This window comes from Protopterus annectens, chromosome 16.part0, assembly GCF_019279795.1.
Source record: "Protopterus annectens isolate FY-2018-M chromosome 16.part0, PAN1.0, whole genome shotgun sequence".
In the NCBI taxonomy this organism is placed as follows: Eukaryota; Metazoa; Chordata; order Ceratodontiformes; family Protopteridae; genus Protopterus; species Protopterus annectens.
In genome coordinates this window covers 94,872,909-94,897,224 of record NC_056750.1, presented here as the reverse complement: position 1 = coordinate 94,897,224, position 24,316 = coordinate 94,872,909, and the positions used below count along the sequence as shown (strand labels likewise).

Sequence of the window (24,316 nt, the reverse complement as noted above, 5' to 3'; positions counted from 1 at the left end):
GTTTCATATTAGTTAGATGGACTTACTAGACTAGAGATTTAAACACCCCTTTCTTTGAGTCATTTTGCTTAGTATAGACAGCACTGAGGAATAACCAATGGAACAGTATAACTGAAATATTGCTTAGCAATCTATTCCTCATCTAACAGACAACACATACTGCTTATGACTTATTTAAAAGGTTCTTTAAATATATAAGTTGAACAAGGGAGTAAGCAGGAAGAAAGACTAGAAAATGTGACTGTATTTTCCTTTGGCTAGCAAGAGAAGGAGGTATTAGTGAGACCTAACAATTTAAAAGCATTTAAAGAAGCACAGTTACAGCAATCAGGAATGATACAAGCAGTCAGAGGTCAGTAATATGCAGTGGTTGTAATGAATTATTCAGACTGTATATTAACAAGTAATTTTACAAATTAGTCAGCATAGTTCTATATATTACAGTTCACAAAACTGGTTTGTTGAATATGTTAGAGGCCATCAAATAAAAATGACTGAATCAAATTAAGCCAAAGATGTAGCTGTTAAGAAAAGGAATAATCTATCAAGCAAAAAACTTTCTGCTCCCTCATAGTTCACAAAGCAGAGCATAACTACTTCCTTCACACAAAGCTCATAGGGCAATTCTAAATAAAATAATCAGATGTGCTGTGCAGTTACAATGGCCTGCGTTTCCAGCCTGGTACGAGTTGCAAGATGATGAAAATCTAGCCAAACAACCAACTTAATTACAAGCATGAACCAAAATAATTTTCATTTAAAAGTGTACAAAACTATGCAGCAAATCGAGCACTGCAAAACATCCAGGACTGGTTTATTAAAAGTCTTCTGTAGATGCACACATTTTATTTCACTCATGCATTCACTTTTTCATGTGCTTTGAAAAATACATATACAGTTGCATTTCACACAGTGCAGTCCAGAACATCTCACTAGTAAACTTCAGTAATCCCACCCTTTTAACTAATACCCATTTTACACTGCAATAAACAATAAAAAAAAAAAAAAAAAAAAAAAGGTCAAACACATCCAGCAAGACAGGCTGGTGGAAAGAGAAACTCAGAATTACTAACTGAAGTGTCAGACAATAAATTTTACTGTTTCTCTTTCCACCAGCCTGAGTTTCTTGCTGCACTGTCCCTTTACTGTGATATCACAGCATCAGTACTTTCCACTATTACTATAACTTACAGAAATTACATTTTTGTGTGTTTGACTCAGCAACATGCATATTCGTTTGAACACTCTTATTCTATTCATCATTTACAAAAGGATTCTACACAATTTTTGCATAATTAATTAAACAAAGGACCCTTCATCCTGGTACTGCGGTGGTGGTGCTGCGGTAGCGTTGTCGCCTCACAGTTAGACGTTGCCCGTTCGATTCTCAGTTAAAGCGTCTACTGTGTGACGACATGCGTGAATGGGCGTTCCTTCGTTGAAGGTTGTGCGTTAGGCCCGGCAAGCCAGCATGTAAAACTCTACTGCCAATCATTAGCGGACCGGAGTTCCGCTGTGGCGACCCCTAACCGGGAAAAGCCGAAAGACACACACACCCTTCATCCTGGTATGTTTGTTGTCACACCTAGTGCACAAGGCTTGAATTTCAACTGTGCCATACTTTTGTGTACCTCATAATTCACTTTCTTATTGCCACTACTTTTATTGCATTTTTTTTCATTTAATTATTTGACACAAATTCTATCTTATCCATTTATATTTCCTCATTTAATTCCTTTAGCTGTTTATAATTTTATTTACTCTGCATACATCATCAGCTTAAGATATGGCATCCTATGTTTTTCACAAAAGCGTGCACCTTGGTTAGTAATTTTGTATACCACTAACTTTTGTCTCTTAAGTGAATTACACAACCAGATTCACACTCTTTGTTTTGATACTTTACCCTCAGTAACAGAAGCATTCTATAATTTTCATTGAGCCCTGGTTTCTTGCAAGGAGTAAATGACAAATAAATGATTTTTTTCTAGGTTAACAATTACTGAATTTCTATTTTGTGGTTGCTATTTTGAGTTTTTCCTCTGTTTGAAAGACAAAAACAATAACTAACTCCAAGACTTCCTCCCATGCAGTATCTAGAAATGTGGCATACATACCTTTTTAGGCTTTTCATCAATTCCCTTCACAGTGATAAACTAAATTACTAATGAGGAATATCCCCTTTTCTGCCAACTTGCATTGCAGATGGACTTCCTGGCGGTTACTTTAGGTAAGATCACCCATTCCATAAAGTCAACAAGTTATGTGATGGAATAACAAAATATTAACTTACTCCAAAAAAAAAATACATTCTGAACTAAAAATTATATTTCTGCACTTAAGGCTGTTAAATGACTTGAAAACAGTTATGCATTTAACATAGTGGAAGAATTCTTTGCTGCCACCAAAAATAAAATGCATGGCTTGGTTAGGATGTCAGCTAAAGTTTCACACTTGGGAGTCCTGTGATATGCACAGCCCATCTAACCAACAAATGCAGCTAAACAGGATGCAACTCTTAACTTTAAAGCAGGAAACCACTGTCCCAGATAATGCATTTGGAAAGAACACAACACTTCATGTGAGAATTACAAAACTGATTGGATTCAGATAGTGGGAAATCATGAAAAGGACAACATGGCTAAACCTTATCCACTGACAGCCAATTTCACCTGAGACAGTGGTGACTTGCATTTTCCATGTATGAGAAATATGTCACCACTATGCAGATCTCTGAGGCTTCACAGAAGAACGGTACACCCAGTTATTAAAGCCTCATTTATGCAGATACACGAAGTAGAGAAAAATTAAATGTTGAAAACAAAGATGGTGCTCTGCCTTACTTCGTTCATATGACACAAGGCCCGCTGATGAAAAATAAGACACTGCATTGCCATTCTTCACTCGTATGATACATGGGCCCCCTATGCTAGCTGCACAATCATGAGATTTTCATCTCACCTGTTGTGTGCCCCTTTTCTTCACAGTTCTGCATCCTTTAGGCCTGAAAACCTGCCTGCACACACAGGGTAGCTTCATGGGCAATGTAGTGTCTGAACTAACTTGTAATAATACTAATAAATATGCATATCCAGAGACTGAAGTTACAGCGCTCATTTACACATCAGGTAGCTATCAAGTGCATACACAGTGTGCCTGCGAATGAATGAGTGTCTCATCATAATTTTGGAAGTAACTGCTCAACGTATTACTCCATCATTCTCAAATCTCACTATAAGATCCACTTAAGGTAAGTTAAAGGTGTATTTCTAAACTGATTAACATTGGAGTAATATGCAAAGATCCAAACAACCCGAACTCTCGCTAATAGTTTGCTTAGTCATATATATGGAGATGATGTACAACTGATAAGGAGGTGCTACCCTGTATTAAAGGCCGCCCTGTGTAGCGTATCCAGTAAGGGAGCTGTAGTGACAAGTAAGGGAGCTGTAGTGACACCTATAATTGATTATTGTATCTCTTACTACAATACTTAGCTTATCTGTTACTGCAGTCAGGAGATGGTGTAGTAGTCGGTGTAAAAATGACAAATCCCTCTCTCTCTTTCTCTGTCTCTCTCTCAACTTTTCTTCGGCGCGATGGTAAACTCGTCTTCCTTCAGCTCTTCTTTGCCGCGAATGCATCTATCGGTGCGAAAACTAACGGAAGGGTGCTTTGGCGCATGCGCACACCAGCAAAAGGACGCAAGCATTAAAAAAAAACGGGGAAAAAAGTAAAATTTTAATTTAAGGGTCGCGGGCCGCATGGAAGAGGTCTGAGGGCCGCGGGTTGGACACTACTGCTCTACATTGTTCCTCCACTCCTGAGCCCTAGGCCACTGACCTCGGTTCCTACCAGGGGAGACAAAGGGGAACTCAGACTCCTCCTCAGAGGACTCTCTCTCCTACACTTCTCAGATCTCCTCTCCACTGGGCTATGGCTCCCCTGAAGAAGAGTCCATTGACCCTGACTTCCCAGCAGACGATTTAAACTTCGGAGAGACTTGGTAAAATGAAAGATCACTTTGTGGGAATCCACTGTCATGGCTGAAGTACAGAAGAGGTTTACGACCTCATACAGATGGATACCCCCAGCCCTTCAGCTCTGCCTCCTATTCTGTTGGCCTTTCTGGATGCCTTTTCTGCATCATCCCTCAACCCTGACTCACAGCCCTCCTGCTCCATACAGGGCTGATGGACTGTACAAAGTTCCAGAAACAGCGAAGTTTTTAATAAAGTGCCTTCCAAATGATCCTGCCACTATCTCAGTCTCCATTGCTAGGGCTTTCAAACTGTTACCCACTACTACTATTCTCTCAGTTGACAAGGACAGCAAAACAGTGGAGTGTCTGAGCAAGAAGATTTACACTTCTGCCCCCTGGCATTCAGGGGCACCAACTACCAAACTCACATGGCCAAATACTCCTTCGTCCTGCTGGAAAAAGCTACCAGGGACTTGGCCGACATCCCACAGTTTGCAGCCAAAGCTTCTTTGTCCTCCCTCCTAGCTCTCGCCTCTCAGGTGAACAGACACTCCTAAGGTGTAGTTCTGATGCAGCTGAAGCCTCAGCTAGGTCAGCTGCATCAGCTTCTGCCTTAAGGAGATATTCTTGGCTACGCCTTCAGCCGCTCCCTGATGATTTCAGGGCTAAACTGACTCTTGGATCACTCTGCTTTATTTGGCTGTAAGGTAGCTGACCTTTTCAAGTCTCGAACAAAAAGGCAAGGAAATGCAGGGTCTAAAACACCTGGTGGTCTCACCCATTTCCAAGTTCCATAGGAACTATCCTGCCATGACTCAATTCATTAGAAAACCGTCTCGACCTATGGCTCCCACTAGGGACCAGGAGACCTCCTAGAAAGCACCCCCCCCCTGTCTAGAGCTTCTCCAGCCAGAAGCCTCCCCTTCAAGACAGGGCAGGCAGTGTCTGACTACTTGCCAGTCTTACCACACACGCCCTACCTCACTACTCCTCTCACTGTTTTCCTGTGTGGTCCCACATCACCTCAGATACATGGGTCCTTTCCATCATTCAGAATGGCTACTTCATGTTCTGGATTTCCCCACCTGTACGAAAAGGCTTTCCTCAACCTCCCACCAGTCAGCTCCTCCTGTTGCAGCCTGTATGGCAAGCACTTCTGACTCGAGGCACCATAGAATCAGTGCCTCTGGAAAGAAAAGGAAGAGGTTTTTACTCAAGAAATTTTCTAGTACCAAGGAAGGAAGGACCTATTCTAGATCTCTCGCTTATCAATCCTTTCCTAAAGGTCCCCACCTTCAGAATTCTCACTCTCCCCATTCTCTTCCTTCTTCTGCCCCAAGGGTTCTTGGCTACCCTAGACATATAAAGGATGCTTATTTGCACATCCCATTAAAGCCCACATTCAGGAAATACCTGAGATTTTCAGTGGACTCATCCTACTTTTAATTTTCTGCCTTGCCCTTTGGGCTTTCCACTGCACCAATGGTCTTCACAAAGTGTCTGGCTCTGTCTCCGCCTACTGCAGGACCCAGGGAATCCAAATTTTCCCCTACTTGGATGACCTACTAATTCAGGCAGACAATTAGAAGACCCTAGCTCTTCATACCCAGTTTCTTCTGACCCTATTGCAGTCTCTAGGATTTCAGATAAATTACCACAAATCCCATCTGCAGCCCACCCAGGACATTGTCTTCTGGGATGCAGGATCCGCACATACCTCATTAAGGCCTTCTTGCCATCAGACAAGGTAGTTTCCTTCACAGACCACTTGTGCTGGGTCCTCCAAGCATCAGAACTGACTGCAAGACAATATCTGAGACTCCTGGGTTTCATGGCAGCCACCATTCCCATGCTCTCCCATAGTAAGACTGCACATGAGGAAACTACAGTGGTACCGTCTGTCAGTCTGGACCCAACATTCTCACCCCCTGGAATTCTGGGTCCCCCTCCTACCTTGTTTGAAACAAAAAAATTCAGTGGTGGTTGGTACAAGTGGCCACCAATCCAGGACTGCCTCTCCAGCCACCCCCACCCACACAGGTCATGCATATACAGATGCTTCAGATCTGGGCCGGGGGAGCCACAATGGGCCAAAGACGTGCAAGATGTGTGGCCAATTTCACACTCACTAGAGCACATCAATGTCAGAGAAATGAGGGCTGTCCTGCTGTCTCTACAAGCATTCCTACCTTATCTCCATTCCGGGTCACTAAAGATATTCACAAAATACCACAGTCCTGTGGTATCTCAACAAACAGGGAGGGACCAAGTTCTACCTCCTTTGCAGACTTACTCTACTTGTATGGGAGCTAGCCTCCTCACAGGGGATTACTTTACAGGCAGTTTACATCCCTTCCCTCCACAACGTCCAGGCAGACTATCTCAGCAGAACCATCACAGACTGTCACGAATGGATGCTTCTCAGAGCGGACTTCCTGTATCTGGTCCACAGGTGGGGTACACCTGAAATAGACCTGTTTGCCTCCTCCTCCTTCAGTAGACAAATGCCTGGCTTTTGCACCAGGATACCAGACCCTAAGGCACTGGCAACAGATACATTCTCAATTCCTTGGAAGGGGAATTTTCTGTACGCCTTTACCTTCTTCCCTCTGGCTCAAAAGGTGCTGCTGAAAATACAGCAGGATGAACCGAAAATCTTGCTGATGACTCCCTACAGGCCAAGACAGCACTGGTTCCCCCTTCTCCTTCATTTGTCCAAGGGCAGTCACCACATGTTACCCTTGTCAGTGGACCTAATCACACAGCACAAGGTATCTCGGATACATCCACAGTGGCAGTGTCTACACCTCACCGTGTGGCTAATTGGATTCTGAACCCCTTCAGACGCCTGTACAATGAGGACATGCTTAGTGTTCTGCAGGAGGCATGGAAACCCAACACAAGAAAATCTTGCCTATCTAAGTGGAAAAGGTTTTCTATATGGTATCACAAAAGACAGCTGGACCCGCTGACCAGCGACATCCCTCTAATCCCTGTCTTACTTGTGTGAACTACTGCAGATAGGTTTGGCATACACCTCTATAAAAGCACACTTGTCTGCAATTTCAGCCAACCTCCCTTTGGATCCACCCTTTGCATCCAGACTACCTTCAAAACTCTTCCTCAAAAGGGGTACTTCACCTAAGACCCCCCCCCCCCAGGAAACCATCCCTTCCTTCGTGGGATCTTAACTATGTCCTGGAAAAACTTACCCTAGCTCCCTTTGAACCAGCAAACAAAGCTCCCCTAAAGCTTTGCCCATAGAAAACTGTTCTATTGGTGGCTCTGACCTCAGCCAGGAGGGATTCAGAACTGCAAGCTCTGATGGTTAACCCACATTCCTAGTTTTCCACCTTGACAGGGTTACTCTCAGAACTAACCCCTCCTTCATGCCCAAGGTGGTCAATGACCTATCCTTGATCCAGGCCATTCACCTACCAACCTTTTTCCCTAACCCACAGGGGGACAGTGAGAGAGCTCGCCATTCCCTAGATGTTCACAGACAGCTTAGGTTTTACTTTAATAAAACCAAGTCCATTAGAAAATCGGACCAACTGTTTGCCTCCTTCCACCCCAGACCCCTGTGGAAAGCAGTGACCAAACAAACCATTTCGACCTAGATATCCAGGGCCATCTCCTTTTGTTACACATACCATGGAAAAACCTTGCAGGGCAATATTAAAGCCCACTCCATCAGAGATATGGCCTCCTCAGGAGAATTCTTTAAGATGCTAGACACCAACACAATACTGGAAGCTGCCACTTGGTCCTCAGTGCACACCTTCACTAAACCTTACAAGTTGGACCACAACCTTTTAGTGCTTTACAGCATGCATCTACAGCATATTTTTTTCTAATATTGAGAGAGGTCAGATCCTTAGCGCATCAAGGCTATGTACTGAGAATACCTTTTAGAGAGAGAGAGAGAGAAAGTTTTAAGTTCACTTCAGAGAGCTCGTGGATACAGAGAATGTGATATGAAAGGCATTTTTTTCTGACGTTGAAAATCTAAGAAAAAAATCAATGTAAACCATAGTATGGTAATAAAGCCTGCCCTGAACAGGGAACAGCCATGCTTTTTACTAAATGTGCTAATGAGCATGACCATCTAAAACGTGTTAAAAATATAGCATTGACATTAATATTGTGTAATATCATTAAAGATAATTGGAAAATTCTCTTAACAGATGAGAGCATTAAAGGTATAGTGGGAGATGCTCCTTTTTTTAAAAAATAATTTGAATCTTAAAAGGTTACTGTGTAAAGATGCTTTTTATAACAAACATGCTACTTTGTCATCCCAGATTCGTACGTTTCCCCTGTAGACATTATAAAGCATCAAAGCATATCAATAAAGATGATCCATTCAAACACCCAATCACAAATATGGTCTGTTGGCCTAATTTACATGCTGATTGCCTCACGAAGAATGTAATGCATTGGGTTTCTATTAGCTTGTCATACACTCAGAAGAGCGAATGCTCTTTGATAGACCGGTAATAGACAAAACCACAAAAAGTCGAATGGCCGGAACAGCTATTCCCTGCTCTTCCTGGTCTTAAACTTCAGACCCATATGCTTTACTGTCAGCTGTCCCTGCTAGATACAATCATGTCCAAAGCAGAGTGAATAAACAAAGATCTGAGACAAGATATGCTGTAATTGTGTAACCTATCATCCCAGCTTGCAATATATTCCGAAATCTGTGGCTATGATACAGTGGATGCATCATTCATGGCAGCAGCAGCAAGGTCAGCTCTTTGGAGACATGTTTGGCTGAGGACACAGCACTGACAGATCATGTGAATGCAGAGCTCCTGTATGCCCTTCTTTTGAATCCTCAGCTGAAAGTAACTTTTAACAGTCTAGAAGATGAAGGAAAGACCCATCCAGTCAAACCGCTTTTTTCACTGTCGGATGTCTGATAGAAATTAGCAGTCAGTAAGTCTTTGGTTTCTACTGCGAGCAAGATGAGAGCAAGTCCAGGAAGGGAAATAGGTCCCTGTGCAGAAAAAAATGTCTAAGTTTAAGCAGAAGCCAGTGGCTTATACCACCAAGGTCCCAAAAGAGAACAGCTGTGATTAAACCAACCTACCCCCTCCTCTCCTCCCAAAAATTCCACCCCAAACTCAGTCTTTCCTCCTGCTGTGTTTTCTATGGGAGGATATGATGAAGTTTATGGCTATTTGTGAAAGAATGGGACTTGAACAGCATGAGACAGGTTTGCACACCAGTTACAAAGCAGACCAAAATTTTGGGGTTTTCCGTCAGCACCAGAAAGTCAAATAACCTTGGCCCTATCTTTTTTAAAGGACAACAATGGGATATTAAAGCAGATTGCTCAACCTGCTGTCCCTTTTAGTCCCTGTTTATTGATACAGCCTTGAAAAATCACCCATGCAACTTTAAAAACGAATCCCTCAACATTTTCCCTGTTAGGCATCCTACCTTTCTGTACTGTTTTACTTTTACTTTGAAAACCAAGTTGAAAAACCTCTAGCTGGATCTGAAATTGTCACATCTGCCAGAGCTCTTGCTCTAGCTACCGGGATGTTTCCTCCCCAAAGTGATGTAATCCCTGCCTGATTTGCATGCTGTGTAGAAGAGCCAGTGGACCTCCCACATTGTGATGTCAGAGCTGCCTTGCCCAGCACACTCTTAACCTAGCAAAAATGTCAAACTATAATCTCACTTTTTTGAAGAGCCCTACCGATATGTGACAAAGTACAGGCAGAAGCACAGTAACAGCTGCAAAAGCTAAGAGCATAAATTTGCAATGACCATGCATAGACATTAATTGCATGTTTTTACATAAGAAGCAGATGTCTGTCACAATTAATTGACAACACTACATCAGATTACAAGAAGTTTGCAGTATCATAATTTTCTTAAACTACCACTTAAAAAAGCATGTGGATGCTGCCATGCAAGTCTGTGAAATATTTGGTGTTTATAGTGCATCATTTGTTAGCTGTTTAACCAAACAGGTAGGAAAAATAAATGGGAGTTTGATGCTTTGAAAAACAGTGATTATTCCCAGTGTTATGGAGCTTGGTTCTAAATTTGACAGGAGGAGTTGCAACAAAAAAAATCTCCTACTAGAAGGAAGGAAAGCTGACAAGAAAACAGTACTTTAGTCTGGTCACCTGCTGTGAGCTATCAGTCGCATGCAGATAATGGGTCAAATTACCCTTATCCCTTTGACAGCTAGGGAAGATAGGTGTGAAGAGGAGGAGAGATACTTTGAAGAACTAGATTTCAGCCTTCACAAAAGAAATCAAGTTAGCATTTCTAAGACGAAAGAGCAATAAAATGCACTTTACAATTCTGTTTTGTAGCATTTGCACTGCTTGTGTTTGAAGTAGCCATTGAAAAAGGATAACATTTTAACCAAAAGTAGGTGACCAGGGCCGGCCTTAGCGAAAATGGCACCCTAGGCGAAGTAGTGCTCTGGAGCCCCTTAAGCCCCACCTGCACCACACTCATGAAACACCCCTATTTGAGCCACACCTACTGGGTCATTCCTCAAGAAAGCCACTCCAGTCATTTCCTTAAATTATTTAAATGCATAGGAAGAAAAAGATGGCTTGTAATGTAGTTAAATTGCAACTACCTTTGCATATGTATTTTATATTTGAAATACCAGAGCCAGATCATGGTCAAATATGGTTCTAGGAAGGGTAATAGACTGCCACCCCAGAGCAGCCCCTCCTGCAGCAACAGCCCCCTCCTCAGCCATTCCAATGTTCCATTATTTGGTTATCTCACCAGTTATTACACATATGTTCTATTATTTGCTTCTATAATGATTACAGATATTAAAATAAAATAGTACACAGATAGCCATTTGCTAAACAAACAATACAGTCTCACAATGAAAACAGACTTAGCATGAGCAGAAAACTTGTCTGCCCTTGAAACTCACATTCATTGAAACAACATGAAAACCCACATTCATAGAAATGCATCTGGTTGGTGGAGAATTAAGTTTACCTTTTGGCCGTTTTCAAAACCGACTCCTTTAACACTTTTTTTGGGCCATGCATACCATGTATTTATTCTTTAATTCACTTTCCTGATTGTATCAAATTATATTCCTTGTATAATACAGCACCACTTGTCAGAATGTGTTTTAAATTTGTAGTTTTAAACATTCTTTTAATAAGCAATGAAACAAAATTTATGAACCAAACACTAACCATTTCAAGTAAAATCATCTGAATTCCACATTAAAGAAATCTGTAACTAATGAAGAGGTTGCTACTGGCAGACAACTTTCCATATCAATGTTATCTACAAATTCAGTGCCTGCTGACCTTGAAAAATTAATTGCCTATATTACATTAAAAAATTGGTAAGGTGGTAATATTGCAATAGGAAATGACTAACAAGTTCACAGTCACTAGGTATCATACAAAAGGCCATACTCAGGAGTGTAAAAGCCTATACCCCCTTATAATGCACCAAATAATCACCAATCATATAGGCACTGCATATCAGCACTCCATCAACATGGTGTGGGACTGGAATCCACAGCCTTCTGCATCAAAGGCAATTAATTATGCTACTAACACTGCTTTCACATTCTACAACACAGTGTGTCATTTGATAAACAAAAAACAGTTAGTTGCACACTGAAAACATTTACACTTGTTACGATGTGTTAAATTTGTAGTTTTGAACATTTTTCCAGTAAGTAATGAAACAAAATGTATGACCTAATAAATAAATAGTCAGTTTTAAAAATCCTTGTATTAGTGGCATTCTTGACATGGATTGTTAGATGATTCCAGATTTGTGCATGGTATTTGGACGCAGATTTGTTTTGCATTGTAATTGAATTATCACATCACTGGAAATGGATTCAAAGGTGCAGGGAGCCTGTATATCACAAGTCTTTATGTATGAGGTGAGCATTGCTCATTAAAATGCAGCATGACTACTAGGATGCATGGCATCTGATCTGTCATTTAATAGGCATCTAGACAGCTCTTTTTAGGGTACTGCAAGGATGCTCCCAGGAAAGTGCTAGCAAAATAGAGCGACAGATTCTATTAAATAAAATGTAAAGGCCATGCATGAGTTTTAAGATGCAGTCTTTGGGGCAGAGAATTTTCTAACTCTGGTATTAACACATTTTTTTCCAGAAATGTTCTTTGCTTCTGGGGTAGGGGGAGCCATGGAATTTTTTAGCAAAGCATAGCTTTTTGTTGAGTGTGGTTTGTATGTAATTAGTATAGCTGTCTAGGGATATGGTTGACCTCAGGCTTGTTTTCAAATGCTTAAATGAATCTACATTGCTGAAATAAAAAGTCTCATACAAGGCCCAGTGAGAAGGCAGCTGTTCCATAGATTGTTTTCTTCAGGTTCAAGGCTGATATGCTGTCCTGGTAATCATTTATTTTCTTATGGTAGGTGTGAGGTGAATTTCTCGTGAACATCCTGTTGTTTGTATGCAACAAGTACTGTGTGATTGGAACGTCTTTAGAGACGGAATTAAATGATAAAAACAGCAGTGTCTAACACTGAGCATTATTAAAAACTGGTTTTAAATAGAAATGAGAAGATAGTGTGGTTTCATGTTTGACCTTCAATGTCTTGTCTGTCAGGTGATATGAGATTCAAATAAAAGAACCAGCAGTAAAGGCTCTGCTTTCCAGTGTTTTGAAGAATATTGTGCTGGGCTGCAAGTACACAAGGACACCTGTGGATACCTATGTGGACTTCACCTCGGTACCAAACCCCACAACATCTGTGAAGTACAACTTTCTGTTTTTGGACATTGATTACTCTTACTGTATTTCTGTGCTTGATTGGTAAACTGACACAATCCTTCATACTTTTCAAAGCTAAATATCTAGTATATTATTCCATGACTTGGAAAGAACCTGCATCAGTCGCCCTGAATTTAGAGTCTGATTGGAGTCTCTTTTCTAGTACTCTGACACATGATTTTTAAAGGAATACTGAGGAAATATGATCCTCCTATGGCTACCTTTCTTAAAAGTTGGGACCACCCCATCTTTGGCAGTCTAGGGGTACTGTCTCTGCCGTTTGTGCATCACTGGAGAGGAGCATTAGCCAAACTCTATCAACATCTATAGACAGATCTCATGCAGTTCTGCAACATTACCACCACAGAGGCCACTGACTACCAGTTCAGTTACAGCTATGGACCCAACTCACTTCAGATTTCAGGCACTACTTCTGATGGAAGGACATGTTTTTGAGTTAAGAATTGTCTAAGAATGGGCATAGAGGTAAACCATACTGCACTCCAGATGACCCATGTTCAGGTAGCAATAGGGGCACTGGAGGGGCCATGACGGTAGAATGGGAGTAAATAGCTGACACTGACTCACCCATCCTGGGAGGAGGGAGGTGGTCTAGGCTCACTGTAGTAGCCATATTAAGAGCTTCATGAGCTCTGTGCTGCAAATTGTATACCACTTGGCCAGAAGATTGTGGGTGTGTGGAAGCTTGCATGCACCTCTTGAAGACAGCAGTTGTGGAGCTTGCAAGGCTGCCATGGGGTGGTGTTATGGTTAGGGTGCACTCTTTGACAGCACTATTACATTTCCATAAGTATCTTCTATCTCCTCTCCAATGCTGGACATGGGTTGGGTTGAGTCCAAGGGAAGATAAGGCAAGTCCAGTAGAGCCGGTGAGCAGAGAGAAACTGGTAACATCTGATGGGCAGTTGTTGGAGGAAACTGCCTTAGAATGGTCTTTTCTCCTCCTGATAGTCTTTCCCAGTAATGGTCATCACTCTCCCACCCTTGCTTAACACAGCCCGAGCAAAGTCCTGCCCCCCCCCCCCAATATGCCAAACACTTTGCCAGAACTTCTCAGATGCCACCTGACAGTCTTTCTATATGGAATTTTCAGATTACTTCTATGACTATGCTTTCACTTTGGCAACCCTTGTCAATGTGATCCTACAACAGGCAATGTCCAACCTGTGGGCACTGCTCTTTTGCTGGGTTTTCAGTGGTTGAAAACTTGAATATGATCCTGAATGGTTTGGACTCAATGACCTTGGCCTCACCTGGAACACAGTTAAAATCTTTTCAGCAGTAGGTGTTGAACTCGTGTTTTGCAGAAGTCCTTGCCATATGTTCTGAGACCTTTACTGATCATTTGGATGTTTTAGTTCTGTTCAGCTAATGTTTTGTCTGGCAGATCCAGCTTACCACTAAGTAATATTTAGCTGAAAGCTATGGTGACAAGCATATGGTCCTCCCAGACCGAAAGTGCTCTGATACCAAGTGCATACTTGAATCTTCTTGTGTTGCAACATGTTTTTGTTATGAACAATCTATGACTTGAACAGAAGTCCTGTAACAGCTGCCTACTCTCCATCAGATCCAGGAGGCCTTTCCTTCCAGTTGTGCCTATTTGGCTGTATCCATTCTATCCCCGTATAAACGGTGAATTCTTCCACTAAAACAGCAAAGACAATGTGATCCATGTTTTGATAATTGTTTTACAACATGTATAAATGCTTTTTTTAACTTCATAATCCTTGTGGAATAGAAATGGTCGAGGAACATTTTTAATATTATTCAACAAGAATTTTTTCATTGCTCAAACTGTGTTTGATGCTTTTTTCTTTATGGCTTAGCTGGGCAGTTCTAATGTCTTAGCTCTAGGCCTGGTGGCCATGGGAAGAATAAGGTCCAGTGTCATGTGTATTCCCAATCCAGATGATTGCATAGCCTCGATTCCTGCTGAGTTAAAAATACTTACATGGCAAATGTTTTTAAATCCAGTTCCTCTGTAAATTCAAACCTCCAAAAATTCTGTAATGACATATTCTGTTCTGCAAATCTTCTGTTTTTGATATGGCTAAATTATTTCCTTCCATCCCAACTAGGGCTCTTTCAATGTGGTGCATTCCAGTATCCGTTTTGGAAAACTATATATCTTTCATTTATTAGTTTTTTGTTGTTTAGTGTAAGCAATATTTTAATTTTTCCTTTCTTCAAGAAATTCCATGTCAACATTTACATTTCCTACACAACTGTTCCAGAGAAACTTCTGTCTCACCTTCTCTAACTCATTTTGCCAAGTGATTCCTATTTTTATGTTTTATTTTCTTCAAAATATTTCCCTATAATTTTCTGTCTATGTTCATATTTCATTTCTAGATTTGGAATTCATTGTCTTGTATAGAAAATTTCATCTTTTGGATTCCTGTATTTTCCATTCTTTTCAATGCATCACTTTTGTCTGTAGTCTTATTGCTCCATGTCATTTCTCTTTTCACTCTGACTTCTGGAATAATCTTGTCTTGTCTATCTTTTCTTAAGGCCTTGACTGCCTGACCATTACTGGGGAAGACTATCAGCAGGAGATAAGACCATTCTAAGGCAGTTTCCTCCAACAATGTAAATGTACCAAGTCCATCTTGCCTCTGTTTCCTTGGATCATTTTCTGATGTGGTACTCCTGCTTTTTTTTTTTTTTTTTTTTTTTTTTAACATGAACTTTGTTTGCAGCTCTGTATCCAAGGTCTTTCAGCTTTCTTACATTAGCCAGTCTCAATAGCTTTCTAATCCAGTTTACCCCCATTTTATGCTGTCACATCTACATGGTTGATTGTTTATTATTTTCATTTACCTGTCTGTGTATGACAGAACATATTGTTAATTTCACTTTTTTTTACCGCTTTCTTTGCTGTTTTTAATTTAAGATTCTCTAAATCTTCCTCTACTTTTAGTCGTGCAGATTTTAAAGTTTACGCTGTGATACTAATTTTAATCTAATTAAACTGTACGCATTAGGAGCTGAAATTCTAGCTCCAACTCAACACCATCTTGTCAGACCAACCAGGAGACTCTGTGAATGAAACTTTGTTTTTAAAATACACCTTTACCAAGGTGTCTTTTTAGTAACTTGAATAACATAAAATTCAAATGAAGTTACAGCTAGCCTGCATAATGAAATTCATCAGTTTGGAGAAAATAAATAAGAGATAACCACTGCCCCTTACTTGACTGTTTACTTAGTTCTAGTAGTTAATATAGTGTTATGTCTGGCATTTGCAGGGAATGTTTTTTGTCTTTTTTTCTTTTTAACATTTTATGCAAAACAGTTTAGCATTCTGATAATTTTAATCTGTCAGGCAAGAGAATTACAAAGCACAGTAACTGCATATGAAAAAGAACATCTACCAGCTTGTATGTAGGTTGGCCCTTGGAAGCTGTATCAGTTTTAAAGAACTACAACTGACTATGTAAGGGGTTGACAGCATATTTTTACATAGAAAAATTCCTGGTCATGTATGGCTTTGTACACATGTATATACACATACACACACACACACACACACACACACACACACACACACACACACACACACACACATATATATATAATATGACATGAGGATTAGCACATTTCCAGGAATTTGAATCTTTGGTGATATATTCTTCAAATCAGTAAATTAGTTGGACAGCCAGTTACTGAAGTAATATGCTTATATAAGGTTAATCAAATTAAACAATGGTTTCTATAAAGCTATCTAGTAATTAGCTCTGTGCAAAAGCTAAACCAAATATTATATATCTTTTTCCAGTTTTTGTATAATCCTCTTGTGTCTTCTGTCATGTTATATTGCACCGTATATGCCTTTGTCTGACTGCCTTTCTTTCTGTTTTGCATGTAGACTAGCTAGAATAACTGGACAGATACATTGGACCATAATTAAGTTTCACTTGCATCTTTCTACACATGTATAGTTCCTTATTTATTCAGGGTGTCTGTTTTACTCTAGCATCTTTCCCTTTTCCATGTCCTCCTTTAATACCCATTTGTGCTTTAAACCCTACTTTTAAACTTGGGTACAAAATCATCAGTTTAGGATTACCTTTAAATCTGAACTTGAGTTTCAGTCCAAATATATCTGCATGTAGGCTAGTGTGATTAGATACTACTCATTGTTGAAAGCAAGTTAATTATGGGTGGAAGTGAATGTTATTTTAGTGTCTCCACCATGCAAGTATTGCATCGTTTGATTATTTTTAAACCGCAGTTTGATTAATGGAATACACTTTATTTTTATATTGTGTGTCTAAAGCTCTTCAGTCTGTGTATGTAGTGAATGATCACAACTTCTCTTAGGACATTTACTCAACTTGCTATATACTTTATACTAAGCCTATGAAATATATACAGCTGGTGTCAGTCAGTAAGAGCAGCCACTTGCATCACCTCCAGCATGTACGTCATGCAGGGGGAGGCAATGAGTGACAGGACATGGCTGAGGGTGGGGGCTTCAGTGGGGGAGGGCGCAATTGTTGCTAGGCTAGCTAGCTAGCCTCTCGGCGGTGAAAGAAAAAAAAATGTTTTTGTTGTTGTTCGGCTTTCCCGGTTAGGAATTGTCACAGCAAATTGCGCCCTTTTGATGCCGGGGAGGGCGCAATTGTAGTCTTTAGGGCGGCGGCGGTGAAATTTAAAAAAAAAAAAAGAAATGTTGTTGTCTGTTTGGCTTTTCCCGGTTAGAGGTCGTCACAACAGAACTCCGGTCCGTGAATTGCGCCCTTTTGAGGCCGGCCTGCACGGCGCCCTAGGCAGTCGCCTAGTTCACCTATGCCTAAGGCCGGCCGTGTAGGTGACTATAACACAGCATTGAATGCCTGTAAAGTCAATGGACTGACAGGAGCTTTAGGGAAAAAGTGGCAGATATGATGCAATTGTTTGGAGACAATGCATTCTGGGATACTTAGAGGCAGACTAAACGGTCAGGATTATTTCAAGATGCCAGACACCGTATGGTCAGAGTCGGAAATTGTGTATAAAAATATCTGCAAAGCACTAAATAGTCCTAAAGTGGTGTTAAAATGTAAGAAACCCAAAACCATGATGAAATAAACATGTTTTTTGTGTCTGTGGTTGTCCTTTAAAGGACCTGCTGAACAAAGGGGCCATGGATTAAGTACCAAAAGGAGGGTGAAAAAAAAAACTCAAGCTTTCACTCAAGACTTTTCCTGGTGATAAGAAAAAAGGCACTTGGAGACCTATTTTGGATATTTCAGAATTAAACTAATTCCTGAGTACTTCAGAATTTGAAAAGGATGACCATTCAAGATCTTTTATTTCCACAGGCCTTTTTGGTCACCCTGGACCTAATTGGTGCCTGCCTGCATTTTATTGTTGCACTGATTCTCAGAAGATTCCTAACATTTGAAGCAGGGGAGATGATTTCCAGTGCACTTCCTTGCCTTTTGGCTTGTTTACTGCACCCAAGGTCTCTGTGTCTAGCTGCAGTAGTGTATTGTAGGACAAGGGACATGCAGATCTACCACTGCCTAGAAGACTTCCCAGTTCAAGCATAAGGGCATTCATATTGTTTTTATTTATTTTATTTAAATTTGTTAGTTGGGGTAGAACACTGGTCTTTGTGGACTGAATTTCACCTTACCATGTTTTCAGATATTTGGTCTTTCTATCAGCTTTCTTAAGTCAACTTGACCCTTACAAGAAAGCTGCATTTCTGGATGCACTGCTAAACAAAGAATTGCAGATGACAAAGTACTCACCTTGAGTGGCTTCCTTCAGGCATTTCTTAGAGAAGGATGTGATCACAAGGTGATTGTTAGGGTGCTAGGCTGCATGGCATAATGCATACTTTTGGTCCCACTGTCACAACTGCACATGAGGAATTTGCAGTGGTACCTGAAGAACAGATTTTGACAGCATTTTCAGTCATCAGAAGCCTCCATTCCTGATATACTTTGCCCAAGAAAAGAATTCTCATGGTAGAAAATACAGGGGTCACTCAATTTTATGGATACCTTTCAAAGTAGCCCAAGGAACTCTGCTCACTACAGTTTCTTGGACTTGGCTTGGGGAATCCATGTGGGATCTTTGAAAGTCCTGGGTACATGGGGCCAAGAGTATGTATGTACAAAATTAATAATTGCTAGTGTCCTAGCATTACAGTCAAACAGATTTGGACACTGGAAACCTTCCATGTTCTTAGCGGTATCACATTAGTATATCAACAAGTAAGGAGGATTTATTCCTGCATCCTCTGTAGGCTAGCAGTGCAGACCTGGAAGCATACCTCTCAACTGTCCAGATGTTTGCCTTATATTTTTGGTCTGTTCTCTAAATTGTGTTTTTTCTGGCAAATAATTGAGGACTAAAGTCAGAAAATGGCACGCATTTTAATTTCAGACTTCATGTCCTTCAGAAAATCCTTGCTAATGAAAAACCTGTTATTCTGTCGACTTTCCAAGTTTGTAAGAGCAACATTTAAAAAGTGTCCCTATTTGTGGGCCTTTATCCCTCCATTATTTTTTGCCTTTGGCTATATTTCCTGCTCTAAGAGGTATGCCTGGAAGACAGCGCAGGAATCAAGCCTAGCCTTAGACTGCCTGCATTCTATCACAAGAGAATGTTTGGCAGGCAGGTTGAGCAGATTGTGGATAGCCATCCCATGAATGGTTGCTAAACAGGGAAATCTTTATGGAGGGGTAGATCTATAGACTTTTGTTTTCCCAGAAAATAGGCAACTGAAAAAGTTCTGTTGCAGAACAGCTCTGATGGCTTGGAGAATAGATGACTTCTCCATGAACTGACGGATCTGTGTCTGTCCTTAGCCCTGACCTCACAAGATGTTGCAAGAGACCAAATAAAAGATGCCAAAAGTCGTTCTGATAATTCTTTTTGGTCCAGGCAGCATTTAATGTTGGTAGTGTTTTATTATTGCAGTAGTAACTCCTTGGTGTTTTCTGCTTTGGAAGCCCTTGGCTGACCCAAGTATCTGAGACTTTAATCCCCAAATCTTGGCCTAGTGGACACTTTCTCTTTTGATGTCAGGGTATAAGGATCATCGGGCCGTGCCATATTCAGTTCTTTGTTGACAGAGCCTGGTTGTGCCTTAGCAGTGTTGCTCTGTCTCATACCAGGACTTGGATCAGAAAGATAAGTTCTCCATTGGGAAATAATTTTTATCCTTACCTTGATTTAAATTATATTGGATGTCTATTGCAAAGGCAGATGTTAACCTAATATGTGGGGAAACAAATTTCTCAAGACTTGCACATACTGTCATTTCATTTTTGCCTTTTCCTGGAGCATGGCATGTTTAGCTGTTCCCAGTGTGCTGGTTTAGATTCCAGAAGTATAAAGTGTAGGGCTGAATCTTTGGAAGAATTTTTAGATAAGGAAAGAGGGTATCGGTGGCCTTAATACACTATGGCATCTGTCTGGCTGGCTGTGTTGGGTTTTCCTCTTATGAATAAGGGTCCAAGGATGCAAAGGGTACCAGGCGACAATCTGTCACAGTTCGGTAGTCCACCCAATCTGATTGTTAAAGGAGGATAGAGACATTTGTGTTCCCCTCTGAAAACAAAACATGTGGCTGAGGCCTCTATCGAGAGAGTTTTGCATCTGCTCTGCGGTAGGTTTTTTTGACATCAGCACTGATAGGAAGACTCAGAGCATCAAATAAGTCCAGGGTCACTTTGCAGATTTTGGCTTCTGACTTCCATTCTCTTCCCACTTAAGGATAGGTGGGGGTCTTCAGAGCATCATAGAAATCCTCAAATGACAGACCACAAGCTGTGTCCACCTCTCTGTGGCTTGGCTGACAATGTCTGATGCTATGCCCAAGTCCAGACCCAAGACCAAACAAGAGGTCTGCTCCAACTTGCCTCATCCTTTGCCTTCTGGGTCTCGGTCACACCAGGCCTACCTGCAGGGCCTTGACATGCTTCCTGAGGATCTCATTCCTGGTAGAACCCATACTTTAGGGATGTTCTCCTAGAAAAAGAGAGGGGCATTTCTTCCCAGGAGTTGTCTGATTAAGACTCTGTGGTTGAGCTAGCGTATGTTGACCAGATTTCTTCAAGTGGCGAGCTCTGAGACTGATAAAAGCTTTGCCTCAGCTTTACCACTTGAGCATTTTACCTTTGGAGAGACTCACCACAAGATGGAGTTTTTCAGCTGCAAGGCTCAGGATTACCCACAATCTGTGAAGTTTCAGACCATTTCTTATACCGCATGAACACAAATCTCTAGCCATTCCTTGGGTATTAGAGGTTGTGGCTGATATTTCTGACTCTTCCCTGTGATCTGGCTTCTAATCACTTGCCCCCCCGGGAAGCCATACTTTTTTTGTTGTTTTGGATTCCCATAAACAGCTCTTCAAAAACCCGGTTGCAGACCCTGAGGTGGTTTTGTCTAGTCCCAAGAGAGCCAAAGGCAACACCTCTAGAAATTCCTTTCCTAATGAGAAAGAAGTTAGAACCCTGGATATATTTGACGGCAAAATATACACCTCTGCTACCTTGATTCTGAGAACTCTGAATTAGTTTCACATAGTTATATTTCAGGAAACCCTCCTGGACCAAACCAAAGAAAAACTAAAGTGAATGGAGAATAGAGCTCTCCAGAAGAAATTCTTATAACTCTTCAACTCCTGTTCCCAGGTGTCTTAACATTCCTTGCATTGTGGCTTTGATGTTATGTAGGCATCTAGCAGGCAGCAGCTTCAGGGTCAGTTAATAGAAGACACACTTGGTTAGGACAACTGTCACCTTCAGAGTATGTAAATTTAGAAATCCAGGCTGCAACTTTATGCAAGGACTTTGGACCCATGGCCCAAGTTATATTTAGAAAACTGGATAAGGCCAAGTCCTTTCTGACTGTTAAGGACTTTCTGCAAGTACAGCCCCCGAGATTTAGTAGGAGTTAACCTACCAACCTGTGGCCCTTTTCTCATTCCAATCACTTTTTCAAACCAGCTAGACACATAAAAGAAATGGCCTTTCTCCTCTAAGACATGGTCCTCTTCCTAACCATTTACCTTCTTTGCTAGCAAGTATTGGTGACAGCCAGAGAGATCTTCAGGACTCTGTGATTAATGGCATCTTACATCCTGATGATTTTCCTTGCTAAGATGCACGTAAGGAAAGTACAGTTATACCTAAAGAATGTGTAGTGTCAGCAAAGGCGCACACTTATTTTCAAAAAAAGCTTCTCCTGTACCTTAAAAAAAGCTGTTTTGGGGGGTAGAAGCCTGTAAAGTAAAGGTCTCCCCATTTCTTGTGCCACTTAGGCAACCAGCTTGATCTCAGACCTGGCTTGGATTACACACAAGGGATCTTCAAATGCAGGGACAGTGGGGACACAGTACTGTTCCAAAAACATACAAAGCTAAAGAAAATGATAGCCTCTTTGAATGCCATAGTGTCCCTGTAAACAGTTGTGGAACCCATTCTATCTCAACTGTCTGATCGGATGGATATATGAAATAGGATATGGAAGTGCTTAACGCTGGATACTTTTCATCCAAGTCTGCCCGATATGACGTCCCTCCCTCCACCCCCATCCATATTGCCTTAATTTGTCTGAGGTTATTATTGTTCTCATACATATAATTCACTAGGCAGTAAACCTGATTGAGGCACTAGAGAATGGACAGATTGGATCCGAGGAGTGGCTTGATAACAAGCTGTCATATCGGACAGATTTTGATTAAAAAGTTCCACCATTATGTTAAATGCTTAACTACCATTTTATTTATTTATTTTTTTAAGATGAGGAATAGTGTTGTCTCCCTTGACTTCAGATCCATGTGTGGTAGTAGTATGAAGCAAATTAATATTATGAAAATGTGGTCAAAAGTAGTTAGTATTACAATGAAGGTTTTTCATGTTGGGATTCATGTGAGTTCAGTAATTTCCAGTTTCCCATTTGATCTCCATACACAGTAGCTGACGTTGATGGCATTGGGTGTTGCTTATTCCTGTTGTAGAAAACCATGTTCCTGTTTATTTTATTTTTAATCATTATTCTGTAAAAATCTAATGCTTTCATGTATTTCAGCCCTCTATATTGAATCCCGGTGGTTCTGTTATTGACAATGAAGCTTCTTCTAGTTGTGGAGAGGCAGGTTTGATGCTGCATGAAAATGACCCGCTTCTCAAAATTGAGAGTCTGGAGAGCACAAGTGAAGAATGTGGAGGGATGCTCTATGATGGGGATGCAACTGAAACTAGTAGCACTGCAGAGTCTTCTTTAGATCCAAAGAACAGCCAGGTTGGATCCGCAGATCCAGTCCAGTCCTATGCTTTACATTGGCTGGCAGATGTAGCAGCACAGAAAGCCAAGGAGGAGACAAAAGGTAAGTGAAATCACTATTACTGTATACAAAATGAAGCAGCATAAAGGTGGGGGGCATGTGGTTGTGTTACATGATTTTCATTTATGTTTTTGCTCAATAATGAAAAAAAATTGTAGATTAAGGGGCATGAAAGCAAGTAAACTTCCTGTCAAGTAAATCTTAAGTGTTTTGTTTCTTTAGTTGCAAACCATGTAAAGAGAGCTAACTCCATATTATGGTTAAAATTTAAAAAAAAAGTCAGGTAAAGGCCTTTTTGTAGCTTAAATATGTTTAAAAAGTTTATCTGAACTATATTTATTCCATTATCCTTGTGTCATATGATGTCCTCTTATTCCCATGCTGCAGTGTTCATCACATATGGGTTTACTTCTCTTGCTACCCAAATGTCGGGCCAGTATACAAAAGTTTTCAATTGTATGGTGAGTGGGATGTCTGACATGGCTAGTGGAATGTGGGCCATAAAAGTGATGTCTGCACACACTGGCCCTCAGAACTTCTCAGCCGCCAGTCAAACATCAGTTGCTTCTGTCATCCTGGCCATCAGATTTCAAGAAATCAGATCAGTGCCCCATTGGGGATCTGAGCCCAGCCGCTTTGGTTTTGGATCTGAGCTTTTCCACTCCAAGAGCCTGGGATCAGTCTGCCGAATCCGAAGCCTCGGAGTCCCTCTAATAAGACTCTGCGCAAGCCATCTTTGAATTTGTCTTCAGCGCCAATGATACAGTTGGATCTGTTCAGAACTTTGGAACCAGTGGTCATTGACTGCTCTCCCTCAAGGTCTAGGAGTTCGGGTCTGAGGCAGAGGAGTCTGTCTCCCTCCTGAGACCACAGACCAGTGTCTGGTTCTCTATCTCTTTCACAACATTCTTCGGTATCATGCAGAAGTTTGCTATCCACAGATATGGATAGGATCATGAGTTTTCTCAAGGCCCTATTCGAGTTGGGCTTGTTAACATCTCTGGCTCAGTTGCCCAGGGGGCCTTATCCATCCATGGGACTTCACTCTCTTCATCTGACCCATTTGGATCACCGGGATTAGAGCATTCCCTATAAGAGGTCAATGGTGCCAGGTATCCCTCCCTTTCTGACACTGTCAGGGTCCCTGTCGGGCTCTGTTCCACTGCCCTCGAAACCGGCTGCCCCTCGGCCCAGTGAGGTCTATGGTGGTTCCTGGGTGGTGGGGTCCGGCCTGGAGTT

At 41.2% G+C, this 24,316-nt stretch overlaps 1 protein-coding gene across 1 annotated transcript in view; it reads left to right on the top strand.

The window, feature by feature from the left end:
• LOC122790520 (lysine-specific demethylase 3B-like) overlaps positions 1-24,316 on the top strand; it is a 1,645,389-nt gene that overhangs the window by 1,601,894 nt on the left and 19,179 nt on the right. Inside the window, exon 14 of the mRNA XM_044058071.1 lies at positions 22,822-23,119. Coding sequence (XP_043914006.1) covers positions 22,822-23,119 — 298 coding nt within the window. The remainder of the gene's footprint in view (positions 1-22,821; positions 23,120-24,316) is intronic.